Source organism: Heterodontus francisci, chromosome 15 (genome assembly GCF_036365525.1).
Source record: "Heterodontus francisci isolate sHetFra1 chromosome 15, sHetFra1.hap1, whole genome shotgun sequence".
Classification (NCBI taxonomy): domain Eukaryota; kingdom Metazoa; phylum Chordata; class Chondrichthyes; order Heterodontiformes; family Heterodontidae; genus Heterodontus; species Heterodontus francisci.
Window position 1 is genome coordinate 101,814,522 of NC_090385.1, and position 15,561 is coordinate 101,830,082.

At 46.0% G+C, this 15,561-nt stretch overlaps 1 protein-coding gene across 1 annotated transcript in view; it reads right to left on the reverse strand.

The window, feature by feature from the left end:
• Nucleotides 1–207: 207 nt before the first annotated feature.
• Nucleotides 208–15,561, reverse strand: part of nup62l (nucleoporin 62 like) — a 144,464-nt gene continuing 129,110 nt past the window's right edge. The window contains exons 10-13 of the mRNA XM_068047032.1: nt 10,929–11,063; nt 9,650–9,761; nt 3,530–3,596; nt 208–378 (exon numbers count right to left, since the gene is read on the reverse strand). Of these exons, the coding sequence (XP_067903133.1) occupies nt 287–378; nt 3,530–3,596; nt 9,650–9,761; nt 10,929–11,063 (406 nt within the window). The 3' untranslated portion in view covers nt 208–286. The remainder of the gene's footprint in view (nt 379–3,529; nt 3,597–9,649; nt 9,762–10,928; nt 11,064–15,561) is intronic.

Sequence of the window (15,561 nt, forward strand, 5' to 3'; positions counted from 1 at the left end):
CCACAGAGAGCAGACTCCATGGGCCAAATGGCTTCCTTATGTGCTGGAATGACTCCATGACTCCTCTTGGAGTGTTGATCTCAGCAAAACCTCCTCCACTAGCATTCCCTCAAAGAAACGCAAAACTACACTCTCCACTTCCTGCTACAATGAGTTTTAAAACCCAGACTTGGCATGAAACCCTTACACAGCCAATCTAACAGTTGCTGAGCGATAATGGGATTCTTTAATGAAAGCTTATTGAACAAAATACAGGTTCATGCTGCAAGTTAAATCCTGGCAGGATTCAGTCAAATGTAATTCTGCAGTTCCTCTCCTGCTCCCTTCGTCGCATTTCAAATTGCTTCGAGACATCCTCCACTTTCTTCTGCAGCAAGACTGAGGGAAAACAAAAAGATTATCAGCATTAAATTAACACAAGCCTGCTTGAGAAAGGATGAGTTGGGCAGTAAAGTGGTATCAGACATCAAATGTGACTCCAGAATCAATTCTCTTTCACAACAGCTCTTTAACAAGAGTCACAGAGCCAAGTGTTATGAATGGCACATACTAACCCCAACAGGTGACCACTTTGATAGGCAATCTCCACATTACTGCAAGCAAGTGACCATTCTCTACTGGAGCATAAAGAGTGCATTTTGTCTAGATACTGGGAATTATAGACCAGTCAGTCTTATCTCGGTGGTGGGCAAATTATTGGAGAGGATTCTGAGAGACAGGATTTATGATTATTTGGAAAAGCATAGTTTGATTAGAGACAGTCAGCATGGCTTTGTGAGGGGCAGGTCATGCCTCACAAGCCTTATTGAATTCTTTGAAGATGTGACAAAACACGTTGATGAAGGAAGAGCAGTGGATGTGGTGTATATGGATTTTAGCAAGGCGTTTGATAAGGTTCCCCATGGTAGGCTCATTCAGAAAGTAAGGAGGCATGGGATACAGAGAAAGTTGGCTGTCTGGATACAGAATTGGCTGGCCCATAGAAGACAGAGGGTGGTAGTACATGGAAAGTATTCAGCCTGGAGCTCGGTGACCAGTGGTGTTCCACAGGGATCTGTTCTGGGACCTCTGCTCTTTGTGATTTTTATAAATGACTTGGATGAGGAAGTGGAAGGCTGGGTTAGCAAGTTTGCCGATGACAAGAAGGTTGCTGGAGTTGTGGATAGTGTGGAAGGCTGTTGTAGGTTGCAACGGGACATTGACAGGATGCAGAGCTGGGCTGAGAAGCGGCAGATGGAGTTCAACTGGAAAAGTGTGAAGTGATTCATTTTGGAAGGTCGAATTTGAATGCAGAATACAGGCTTAAAGACAGGATTCTTGGTAGTGTGGAGGAACAGAGGGATCTTGGGGTGCATGTCCATAGATTGCTCAAAGTTGCCACCCAAGTTGATAGGGTTGTTAAGAAAGCGTATGGTGTGTTGGCTTTCATTAACGGGGGATTGAGTTTAAGGGCCGCGAGGTTATGCTGCAGCTCTATAAGGCCCTGGTTAGACCACACTTGGAATATTGTGTTCAGTTCTGGTCGCCTCATTATAGGAAGGATGTGGAAGCTTTAGAGAGGGTGCAGAGGAGATTTACCAGGATGCTGCCTGGACTGGAGGGCATGTCTTACGAAGAAAGGTTCAGGGAGCTAGGGCTTTTCTCATTGGAGCGAAGGAGGATGAGAGGTGACTTGATAGAAGGGTACAAGATGATGAGAGGCATAGATAGAGTGGATAGCCAGAGACTTTTCCCCAGGGTGGAAAGGGCTATCACCAGGGGGCATAATTTTAAGGTGATTGGAGGAAGGTTTCGGGGAGATGTCAGAGGTAGGTTCTTTACACAGAGAGTGGTGGGTGCGTGGAATGCGCTGCCAGCGGTGGTAGTAGCAGCAGATACATTAGGGAAATTTAAGCGACTCTTGGATAGGTACATGGATGATAGTAGTATGAAGGGTATGTAGGTAGTTTGGTCCTAGAGTAGGGCAAAGGTTCGGCACAACATCGTGGGCCGAACGGCCTGTACTGTGCTGTACTGTTCTATGTTCTATACTGAATCTTGGGGTGAATTAGGGTGACCTGAACCTGCCTTTCTGGCAGTATCCACTGCAGGGCAATAGATGTGAAAATCCTGGTGATTCTGCTCATCCCCATCACAGGAGCGCTGAGGACAATTACAGCATCTCAGCATACTAGGTTGAGGACCTGGGCACCAGCCAGCCTCGGCATTCACCAGGCACCAACTGGTGTCAGCACTCACCCGCAAAATCGTGTCTTTAAAATTTTTCAAAAATATTCCCTGGGGCATGTCCTGCATAGTCAAATCTGCAGGAGCTCTGTAAATCAAACTCAGGTTACAGTTGTACATAACATTGGTTAGGCCGCATTTGGAGTACTGCGTGCAGTTCTGGTCGCCACACTACAGGAAAGATGTGATTAAGCTAGAGAGGGTGCAGAAAAGATTCACAAGGATGTTGCCTGGTTTGGAGGGCTTGAGTTATTGGATAGGCTGGGTCTGTTTTTCCTGGAGTGAAGGAGGCTGAGAGGGGACATGATAGAGGTATATAAAATTATGAGAGGCATAGAGAGGGTAGATAGGCAGAGTCTGTTTCCCATGGTAGGTGTGACTAAAACTAGAGGGCATAGATTTAAGGTGAGAGGGAGGAGGTTTAAAGGGGATCAAAGGGGTAAATCTTTCACACAAAGAATAGTGGGTATCTGGAATGAGCTGCCTGAGGAGGTGGTGGAGGCAGGAACAGTAGCGACATTTAAGAGGCATCTGGACAGGTACTTGAATGAGCAAGGCATAGAGGGATATGGAATTAATGCAGGCAGGTGGGATTAGTATAGATAGGCATTATGGTCGGCATGGACGTGGTGGGGCTGAAGGGCCTGTTTCTATGCTGTACGACTCTATGACTCTAAGCCTGAAAGGCTTGAAAGAGCAGGTTGGCCCTGAGTACCTCAGTTCTGTGTTGAAGTGACTGCAGCAAGAAAGGAGGAAAGACTTGTATTTATATAGCACCTTTCACTGTCTCAGGACATCCAAAAGTGCTTTGCAAGTGAAGTGTTTGCGAATTTATGCACAGCCAGCTCCCATGCACAAGAATACGAAGGTGATCGGATAATCTGTTTTTTGTGTTGTTGGTTGAGAGATAAATATTGGCCAGCAGACTGAGAACTCCCTTGCTCTTAGAAATAGTGCCATGGGATCTTTTACGTCCACCCGAGACAGGTCTCTGCTTAGATCTCACCTGTGCAGCACGCTCTCAGTACCACACTGGATCATTAGCTGAAATCTCTGGAGTGGGTCTTGAACCCACAACCTTCTGAATCAGAGGCGAAAATGCTACCCCCTCGGTTAATGCTTCACAGGAAACATTGATAACGGGAGACTTTTGAAAATCAAATAAAGAAAAACAGAGAAAAGTAGCCAGGACATATCCAGATCCAAGTATGCACCATCTGCAATACTCAAGAGCTGCTGGCTCTTTTGAATATACTGTATTTGATACTTTTTAAAGATAGCCCAAGAAAGTTGTAATCAGTACCTGAGCTTTGGTCGATCCATTGCAGAGAATCCATGTGTGCATTGAGAATTTTGCAAATTTGTTGCAGCTGAAACAGAACAGGAAAGTGAGAAACCAAATGATAATTTAATAAAGCTTGGAACCCAGAGAATGTCAGCAGCACTTTCTCTTATACCATGTGATACTTAAAACAACTTGTATTTTGAACACTGCCTGATGCCTGCATTAATGGCAGTGCTGTACATAAACTGCACCAAACAACAGCAATGGACAGCAGTGTAATCAAGAGGCTCAGTGTGGGAACACTAAAGAGGCTTCCAGTTTACTTTGTGTTTCACGCATGAATGGGGAGGCAGGGGGACGTAATGGTAATGTCACTAGACTAGCAATCCAGAATCTAGGCTAATGCTGTGGGGACATTTTAAATCCCACCACGGCAGATGGTGAAATCTGAATCCAATTAATAAATCTGGAATTTAAAGTTAGTCTACTGGTGACCACAAAACCAATGTCAATTGTTGTAAAAATCCATCTGGTTCACTAATGTCCTTTAGGCAAGGAAATCTGCTATCCTTATCTGGTCTGGCCTACATGTGACTCCAGACCCACAGCAATGTGGCTGACTCTTAAAATGCCCTCTGAAATTGCCTAGCAAGCCACTCAGTTCAAGGGTAATTAGGGATGGGCAATAAATGCTGGCCTAGCCAGTGACACCCACACAGCACAAAGAAATAAAAAAGGAGTGTGACTCAATGGAGGAACATTTTACTCCACAAAGCAAACCTGCCATTCAAAGAATAGGGTATCTTTTTTTACCCCAGTGATCTCTGCTGGCTGCAATATTGATTTAAAAATGATCATTTGCCACAACCCCTCAGAGCAATAAGTCTACAATCCAATGACCCCCAATATTAATGTCAACATCACTTCCGATGCACCCTGAAACTACAAGGATACACACTGCCCACTGATGTTTGCTGTAGCTCACATACCTGGTGCTGGGACCATTGTGGTTCACCATTTAGGTCAATGATTTGGACTCTGGATTCGGAAGTACAATTTAAAAATTTGATGACACTAAATCGGGGGCTTGCTTAATACAGAGGAAGACTGTCACAAAATAGAGGAAGCCATTAATAAGCTTGCAGAATGGCCGTGTAATTGGCAAAAACTTCTATATGGATTAGTATGTGGTGGTACATTTTAGTAGGAAGAATAAGGAGACAACATACTCCTTGGAAAGTAAGTGTGTAAATGGGGTAGAAGAACAGAGGCATCGGGAGTAGATACACAGATCACAAAGTAGTGGCGCAGGAAAATAAGGCAACAAAGCAGTAGGGATCATTTCTAGAGGTATAGATTTGAAAAGCAGAGAAGTTATGTGAAACTTGTATAGAACTGTGGTTAAACCACAATTGAATCATTGTGCACAGTTCTATAAAAATATAGAAGCACTGAAGGTGGTGCAAAAAACAAATCATGAGGATGATACCAGAACTGAAAGATTATAACTATTGACTGAGATTCAACAGGCTGCGGTTCTTTTCTCTAGGGCTTGGTAAAAGTCTTCAATATTATGAAAGGGTTTGAGCAGGTAGACATAGAGAAAATGTTTCCACGTGCAGCTGAGACTAGAACGAGGGGTGATAAATTTATTTTATTTATTTAGAGATACAGCACTGAAACAGGCCCTTCGGCCCACCGAGTCTGTACCGACCATCAACCACCCATTTATACTAATCCTACATTAATCCCATATTCCTACCACATCCCCACCTTCCCTATATTCCCCTACCACCTACACTAGGGGCAATTTATAATGGCCAATTTACCTATCAACCTGCAACTCTTTGGCAGTGGGAGGAAACCGGAGCACCCGGAGAAAACCCAAGCGGTCACAGGGGGAACTTGCAAACTCCGCACAGTCAGTACCCAGAATTGAACCCGGGTCGCTGGAGCTGTGAGGCTGCGGTGCTAACCACTGCGCCACCCTAAAAAATAAATAGAAGATAAAGACTAAAATCGAATAGGGAATACACAAGAAATTTGTTCAGCAAAGAGTGATGAAAATGTGGAACTCAATACCACAAGGAGAAGCTGCGGTAAACAGCACAGACACAACTCAGGGGAATCTAGAAAAACAGGAAGATTAAGGAATAGAAGGACATTCAGTGCAGAGTTAGATGAACCGGGGTGGAAACAGGCTCACGCGGAGCATAAACATGGGAATGGAACTGGTGGGCGGAATGGCCTTATTCTGAGAAATAATTACCATGTGGTAGTTTGTAATGATGGTATTGGGACTCTGCTGCAGAGCAAGACACATGGGGTCACCCAATGGACCCTTAGATGTGAAGGATGTTCCTGTGATTGGACCACAACTGTCAGGATTTCCCTGCCATTCGACACACACACCGAGAGGCCGCCCCCCGACATTAGAGACACACACACCGAGAGGCCCCCCCGACATTAGAGACACACACACACCGAGTGGGCCCCCCCGACATTAGAGACACGCACACAGAGAGGCCCCCCCGACATTAGAGACACGCACACCGAGTGGCCCCCCCCCCGACATTAGAGACACACACACAGAGTGGCCCCCCCCCGACATTAGAGACACACACACCGAGAGGCCCCCCCGACATTAGAGACACACACACCGAGAGGCCCCCCCGACATTAGAGACACACACACCGAGAGGCCCCCCCGACATTAGAGACACACACACCGAGAGGCCCCCCCGACATTCGAGACACACACCCCGAGTGGCCCCCCCGACATTAGAGACACACACACACCGAGTGGCCCCCCCGACATTAGAGACACACACACCGAGTGGCCCCCACGACATTAGAGACACACACCCCGAGAGGCCCCCCGACATTAGAGACACACACACCGAGTGGCCCCCCCGACATTACAGACACACACAAGTGGCCCCCCCGACATTAGAGACACACACACCGAGTGGCCCCCCCCGGACATTAGTGACACACAGCGAGAGGCCCCCCCCCAACCCCCACAGCGAGTGGCGTGACGGAGGTGGAATCATGACACCCTGGAGTAAAAGGTCCCCTTATCTAATAATCAGATCAATCGAGCTGTGGTGAGGCATACTGGTGAGAATGTGTGAAAACGGTTCCCCACTGGCAAGTTAATTGATAACTTGGAGAAAAATGGAGGAATGTTAGATGGAGGGATTTTTCCAGTGTTATTACAACATTTATTACTATTATTTATTATTATGGGCTGTTAAGATGGGCGGAGCAGCATCAAATGGAATTTAATTCTGAGATGTGTGAGGTGATGCATTAGAAACATAGAAAATAGGAGAGGGAGTAGGCCATTCGGCCCCTCTAACCTGCTCCGCCATTCAATACGATCATGGCTGAGCATACAAACTCAGTACTCTGTTCCCGCTTTCTCCCCGTATCCCTTGATCCCTTTAGCCCCAAGAACTATATCTAACTCTTTCTTGAATATATTCAATGATTTGGCCTCAACTGCTTTCCGTGGTAGAGAATTCCACAGGTTCACCACTCTCTGGGTGAAGTTCATCTCATTCTTAAATGGCTTACCCCTTATCCTTGGACTGTGACCCCTGGTCCTGGACTCCTCTGTCATCAGGAACATCCTTCCTGCATCTAGTCTGTCCAGTCCTGTTAGAATTTTGTAGGTTTCTATGAGATCCCCTCTCATTCCTTTAAACTCTAGCAAATACAAGCCTAATTGACCCAATCTCTCTTCATACATCAATCCTGCCATCCCAGGAATGAGTCTGGTGAACCTTCGCTGCACTCCCTCCACAGCAAGAACACCTTACTCAGATAAGGAGACCAAAACTGCACACAATACTCCAGATGTGGAATCCTCTCGCTATGAAGGCCAACATACCATTTTCCTCTTAACTGCCTGCTGCACCTGCATGCTACTTTCAGCGACTGGTGCAAGACACCCAGGTCTCGCTGCATCTCCCCCTTTCCCAATCTATTGCTGTTCAGATAAAATCTGCCTTTCTGTTTTTGCCACCAAAGTGGATAACCTCACATTTATCCACATTATACTGCATCTGCAATGTATTTTCCCACTCATTCAACCTGTCCTAATCACACTGGAGCTTCTCTGCATCCTCCTCACAGCTCACACTCCCACCCAGCTTTATGTAGTCTGCAAACTTGGATATATTACATTTAATTCCCTCATCTACATCATTAATATATATTGTGAATAGCTGGGGTCCTAGCACTGATCCCACGAGTCACTGCATGCCACTCGGAAAAAGACCTATTTATTCCTACTCTTTGTTTCCTGTCTGCCAACCAGTTCTCTATCCATGTAGTACCTTACCCTCAATCTCATGTGCTTTAATTCTGCACACTAATCTCTTATGTTGGACCTTATCGAAAGCCTTCTCAAAATCCAAATACACCACATCCACTGGTTCTCCCTTATGTTTCTAGTTACATCCTCAAAAAATTCCAGTAAATTTGTCAAGCATGATTTTCCTTTCGTAAATCCATGTTGAATTTGTCCGATCCTGTCATTGTTTTCCAAGTGCTCTGCTATTACATCGTTTATAATAGACTCTAGCATTTTCCCCACTACTGATGTCAGGCTAACTGGTCTATAATTCCTTGTTATCTCTCTACCACCTTTTTTAAATAGTGGGGTTACATTAGCTACCCTCTAATCTGTTGGAACTGTTCCAGAGTCTATAGAATTTTGAAAAATGACCAATGTATCTACTATTTCTCGGGCCACTTCCTTAAGTACTCTGGGATGTAGATCATCAGGCCTGGGGATTTATCGGCCTTCAATCCCATCAATTTTCCGAACACCATTTCCCTACTAATATTGATTTCATACAGTTCCTCCTTCTCACTAGACCCTATGTTTCCCAACATTTCTGGGAGGTAGTTTGTGTCCTCCTTTGTGAAGACAGAACCAAAGTATGCATTTAATTGGTCTGCCATTTCTTTGTTCCCCATGATAAATTCCCGTTTCTGACTGTAAGGGACCCACATTTGTCTTCACTAATCTGTTTCTCTTCACAAATCTATAGAAACTTTTACAGTCAGTTTTTCTGTTCCCTGCAAGCTTACTCTCATACTCTATTTTCCCCTTCTTAATCAATCCCTATGTCCTCCTTTGCTGAATTCTAAACTGCTCCCAATCCTCCTTGGGAGGACTAACAAGGCAAGGGAATATACAATGGATGGTAGGACCCTAGGAAGTACAGAGGGTCAGAGGGACCTTGGTGTACTTGTCCATAGATCACTGAAGGCAGCAGCACAGGTAGATAAGGTGGTTAGGAAGGCATATGGGATACTTGCCTTTGTTAGCCGAGGCACAGAATATAAGAACAGGGAGGTTATGCAGGGAGCTGTATAAAACGCTAGTTAGGCCACAGCTGGAGTACTGTGTACAGTTCTGGTCACCACACTATAGGAAGGATGTGATTGCACTGGAGAGGGTGCAAAGGAGATTCACCAGGATGTTGTCTGGGTTGGAGCATTTCAGCAATGAAGAGAGACTGAAAAGGCTAGGGTTGTTTTCTTTAGAGCACAGGAGGCTGAGGGGGGACTGGATTGAGGTATACAAAATTATGAGGGGCATTGATAGGGTAGATAGCAAGAAACTTTTTCCCTTAGCAGAAGGATCAATAACCAGGGGGCAGGGGACTTAGAGAGGATTTGAGAAAAAAAAATTTTCTCTGAGGGTGGTTGGAATCTGGAACACACTGCCTGAAGGGGTGGTAGAGGCAGGAACCATCACATTGAAGAAGTATTTAGATGAGCACTTGAAATGCCATAGCATGCAAGGCTAAGGGCCAAGTGCTGGAACTAGGGATGAGAACAGATAGGTGCTTGATGGCTGGCACAGACACGATGGGCCGAAGGGGCTGTTTCTGTGCTGTATGACTGACACTCTAACATGGAACCCCACCTCAACAGACTGTTGGGGGAAAGACCAACATTTCAAGGATTTCAAAAGGAATATAAGACAACAAGCAAATGGGCATGGAAAAGAGACTAGAGTTAACAGCTCTAAGTGACGAACTAGCACCAGCAGTCTGATGGACTGAATAGATTCATTCAAACTGTAAATTCTATATCAGCTAACACTGCATCCACTTACTGGATCGCTGATCTCAGAGGAGCTGCTGGTGGTGTTGAGATGTTGGATAATTTCCTTCAGATCCTGGGCCATCCTCTTCAGCTGTGCATCAATATTCTCCGCCAACTTATAACTAGACAGCAACACAGAACAGTCACACTTGACCTTTTACTTTCAGCAGGGTAGGTGACAGGGAGAAGAGGACAGTAGTGATCAAGAGGATCTCCCCTGTCTAGGTCAATTCTAACATCCTGACACTGTCCCACCATCAGTTCAGAACAGAGAACAGGAACTGAACTGAACTGAGGGCCGTCCCCACCTCTTCCCCTCCCCTCCCCGTGTCCTTCCCCCACCTCTCTTCCCCCCCCCACCACTTCTCCACTCCCCTCCCTCTCCTACCCCACCCCTCCTCCCCACCTCTCACCCTCCCTCCCTTCCCCACCTCTCGCCCTCCCTCCCTTCCCCACCTCTCGCCCTCCCTCCCTTCCCCACCTCTCGCCCTCCCTCCCTTCCCCACCTCTCGCCCTCCCTCCCTTCCCCACCTCTCGCCCTCCCTCCCTTCCCCACCTCTCGCCCTCCCTCCCTTCCCCACCTCTCGCCCTCCCTCCCTTCCCCACCTCTCGCCCTCCCTCCCTTCCCCACCTCTCGCCCTCCCTCCCTTCCCCACCTCTCGCCCTCCCTCCCTTCCCCACCTCTCGCCCTCCCTCCCTTCCCCACCTCTCGCCCTCCCTCCCTTCCCCACCTCTCGCCCTCCCTCCCTTCCCCACCTCTCGCCCTCCCTCCCTTCCCCACCTCTCGCCCTCCCTCCCTTCCCCACCTCTCGCCCTCCCTCCCTTCCCCACCTCTCGCCCTCCCTCCCTTCCCCACCTCTCGCCCTCCCTCCCTTCCCCACCTCTCGCCCTCCCTCCCTTCCCCACCTCTCGCCCTCCCTCCCTTCCCCACCTCTCGCCCTCCCTCCCTTCCCCACCTCTCGCCCTCCCTCCCTTCCCCACCTCTCGCCCTCCCTCCCTTCCCCACCTCTCGCCCTCCCTCCCTTCCCCACCTCTCACCCTCCCTCCCTTCCCCACCTCTCACCCTCCCTCCCTTCCCCACCTCTCACCCTCCCTCCCTTCCCCACCTCTCACCCTCCCTCCCTTCCCATGCTGTACTTGCCCTGGGAGTGTTTGATGGGGACAATGTCGAGGGAGCTTTACTCTGTATCTAAGCTGTGCTGCATTTGTCCTGGGAGTATAGTGGAAGGTTTACTCTTCATTTAACCCTGTGATACACATGGCCCTGAACACAAACACCTGACACTCACGTGTGCTCTCGCTCTTCATCGGCATGCTGCAGGTAAATGGTGCCGTGTTGGTCCCTGACCGATTGCTCCAGAGGTGCCAGAAGGTCTTCCAGTTCCTTCTGCTGCGATAAGATGAAGTCAAGCTCTTGGTCCAGTCTACACAAGAAATATATTCACATAGAATGGTTACAGCACAGGTGGCAAATCGACCCATTCTGTCTGTGCCAGCTCACTGCAAGAGAAACTGAACTAGTCTCCCTCCCCTGCCTTTAGCCTACAGCCCTACAAATTTTTTCTCTTCAGATAATTATCCAATCCCTTCTGAAAGCCCTGATTGAACCTGCCTCCACCACGCTCTCAGGCAGTGCATTCCAGATTCCAATCACTCGCTGCGTAAAAATGTTTTTCCTTATCCTGTTATTGGTTCTTTTGCTCATCACCTTAAGTCAGTGCCCTCTGATTCTCGACACTTGTGTCAATGGGAACATTTTCTCCCTATCTACCCACACCCCACTCCATCCATAATTTTGAACACCGCCATCAAATCTCCTCTCAACCTTCTCTTCCCCAAGGAGAACAGACACAGCTTCTCCAATGTGTGCCCATGTCCTTATGCAGCAAGACCTGGACAAATCCAGGCTTAGGCTGATAAGTGTCAAGTAACATTCACGCCGGGCAATGATCATCTCCAACAAGAGGGAATCTAACCATCTCTCCTTGACATAAATTGGCAACCATTGCTGAAACCCCCACTATCAATATCCTGGGGGTTACCATTGACCAGAAACTGAACTGGACCAGCTACATAAATACTTTGGCTATAAGAGCAGGTCAGAGGCTGGGAATTCTGCAGCAAGTAACCCACCTCCTGACTCCCCAAAGCCTGTCCACAATCTACAAGGCACAAGTGTAGACCCAGTAAAACACAAAAACTTAAGTTAAAACAAATGGGCTCGTCACACAACAATAAATAACGTGTTAAAACAAAGGGGGTATGAGTAGAACGGGGCCACAGCACACAGATGGCCGAGGAATTGTAAACAGTATAGATAAGACATATTGATGATACCAGACCCTGTCTTTCATGTAGCAGATAATGGGGGTCGTCATGGATACTAGATAAGATCCGACTCAGTACGTAATGAGAAACTGTGAAGCTCTGAACAGGTTCTCACTGAGCCAAATAAGGAATTACCATTATGCCATTATACCAGACCCCTATGAGTAAGTAAGAGGGGAGGGTCTTGGAAACCAGATTTAACCCCTGACTGAAACTGAGGAAGGTACGAGAACCCCGGGGAAGAACACTCGAGAAGATACCAAGCCAGGGGCTCAGAGAACAGAACAGCAGCCGCAAGTCTGAGACTGACCACCTCGTGTCTTGACGGGTAGTATACTGTACAAGTAGTGAGAACTTGTACTTTGATGAGTTTTGATACTGTGCAAGTAGTGAGAGCTTGTACTTGATGACTTAGTCTGTGAATAAAATATCGATATAGCTTTCACCAATATGATTCCGCAGATTCTTTAAGAGTAAGTGCGTATTAGGCACATCACAAATCAGTAGTGTGATGGAATACTCTCCACTTGCCTGGATGGGTGCAGCTCCAACAACACTCAAGAAGCTCAACACCATCCAGGACAAAGCAGCCTGCTTAATTGGCACCCCATCCACCACTTTAAACATTCACTCCCTCCACCATTGACGCACAGTGGCAGCAGTGTGTACCACCTACAAGATGCACTGCAGCAATGCACCAAGGCCCTTTCGACAGCACCTTCCAAACCCGCGACCTCTACCACCTAGAAGGACAAGAGCAGCAAATGCATGGGAACACCACCGCCTGCAAGTTCCCCTCCAAGTCACACACCATCCTGACTTGGAACTATATCGCCGTTCCTTCACTGTCGCTGGGTCAAAATCCTGGAACTCCCTTCCTAACAGCACTGTGGGTGTCCCGACCTCACATGGACTGCAGCGGTTCAAGAAGGCAGCTCACCACCACCTTCTCAAGGGCAATGAAGGATGGGCAATAAATGCTGGTCTGGCCAGTAACACCCACATCCCATGAACGAATAAAAAAACATATGTACATAAAACTCCAGTTCATACTGAACCAGTGTTTTATAAAGGTTCACCATAACCTCCTTGTTTTTATAAAGCCCAGGATCACATATGCCTTATTAACTGCTTTTTCAACCTACCCTGTCACTTTCAATAATAAATAAAAACAAGAAATGCTGGACTCAGCAGGTCTGGCAGCATCCATGGAGAGAGAAGCAGAGTTAATGTTTCAGGTCTGTTCTGATGAAGGGTCACTAACTTGAAACATTAATTCTGCTTCTCTCACCACAGATGCTGCCAGACCTGCTGAGTATTTCCAGCATTTCTTGTTTTTATTTCAGATTTCCAACATCTGCAGTATTTTGCTTTTATTTTACTGTCACTTTCAATGATTTGTGCACATAACATCTGCTTCTGCACCCCATTTGGGATTGTATCCTTTATTTTGCATTGCCTCTCCTCATTCTTCCTACTAAAATATATAATTTCACACTTCTCTGCATTAAATTCTATTTGGCATGTGTCTGCCCATTTCACCAGCCTGTCAACATCATCTTGAAGTCCATCACTATCCTCCTCACAATATTTTCAAGGTTTGTGCCACCTGCAAATTTTGAAATTGTGCCTTGTACGCCCAAGTCTCGGTCCTTAATATAGATCAAGAAAAGCAGCGGCCCCAACACCAACCCCGGGCTAACCCCCATTGTATACCTTCTTCCAGTCCGATAAACAACTGTTCACCACTACTCAGTTTCCTGTCACTCAGCCAACTTCAAGCCCATGCTGCCACTGTCCCTTTTATTCCCTGGGCTTCAACTTTGCTGACAAGCCTGTTTTGTGGCACTTTATCAAAAGCCTTTTAGAAGTCCATATAAATCACATTACCCCTCACCAACTGTCTTAGTTACATCAAAAAACTCAAGCAAATTAGTTACATATGCTTTGCCCTCAACAAATATTTGCTAGCTTTCCTTAATTAATCTACATTTGTCCAAATGACTTAATTCTGTCCCGAATTGTTTCTAAATATTTCCCACTACTGAGGTTAAACTGACTGATATGTAGCTGCTCGTCTTATCCTTACCCTCTCTTCTGTAGAAGGGTGCAACATTTGCAATTCTCCAGTCCTTTGGACTACCCCTGGATCTAACAACGTTTGGAAGATTATGGCAAAGCCTGTACACCCTTACTTCGAGTAGTATCCTCGGTTGCATCTTATCCAGTCCTGGTGACTGATCAAATTTAAGTACTGCCAGCAAAATAACTCCTCTTTATCAATGTTTAGCCCATCCATTATCTCAAATACCCCCTCTTTCACAATGAATTTGGCAGCATCTTCTTCCTTTATAAAGACAGATGAAAAGTGCTCATTTTGTGCCTCAGCCATGCCCTCTGTCTCCTTGCACAGTATCAAGAAAACATGCAATGCCAAATGAGGATTTTTTTAATTCATTAGTTGGAAACCTACATTAAACTTAAAAAAAAAAGCCGGGATCCTACAGTTAACTTTATAATAAAAGAGCTGGGATCCTACAGTTAACTTAATAATAAAAGAGCTGGGATCCTACAGTTAACTTTATAAAAAGGAGCTGGGATCCTACAGTTAACTTTATAATAAAAGAGCTGGGATCCTACAGTTAACTTTATAATAAAAGGAGCTGGGATCCTACAGTTAACTTTATAATAAAAGAGCTGGGATCCTACAGTTAACTTAATAATAAAAGAGCTGGGATCCTACAGTTAACTTTATAATAAAAGAGCTGGGATCCTACAGTTAACTTTATAATAAAAGAGCTGGGATCCTACAGTTAACTTTATAATAAAAGAGCTGGGATCCTACAGTTAACTTTATAAAAAGGAGCTGGGATCCTACAGTTAACTTTATAATAAAAGGAGCTGGGATCCTACAGTTAACTTTATAATAAAAGGAGCTGGGATCCTACAGTTAACTTTATTAAAAAAAAGTTGGGATCCTACAGTTAACTTTATAAAAAGCTGGCAGCCACGATGGCCATTACAATTTGCGTCTGAAATACCTCATTCCAGGATACTGAATTGGAGATACATGTTTAACAAGAATCCCACCCAGGACAATGCCTTGGCTAACTGAGTGGATGATCCATATCACCCACCTTAGCGGGACATTCAAAGCCATCTTGAAGCATTCACAAGTGGAGACATCCCTCCAGGTGGTAAATGCTGACAATGCTACCTGAGATGGGCTTTGGTTTTAGACCATCAACCTCATTAAAAACAAAGGAGATTGCGAGAACTATCTTTTTTTTATTCGTTTGTGGGATGTGAGTGTCACTGGCTCGGCCAGCATATATTGCCCATCCCTAATTGCCCTTGAACTAAGTGGCTTGCTAGTCCATTTAAGAGTCAACAACATTGCTTTGGGTCTGGAATCACATGTAGGCCAGACCAGGTAAGGACAGCAGATTTCCTTCTCTCAAGGACATTAGTGAACCAGATAGGTTTTTACAACAATTGAAAATTGTTTTTGCTGTCACCGTTAGACTGACTTTTAATTCCAGATGCGACAGTCTCCCCAGGCTGTGTAAAACTGGGAGTTTTGTTACGCAGAGC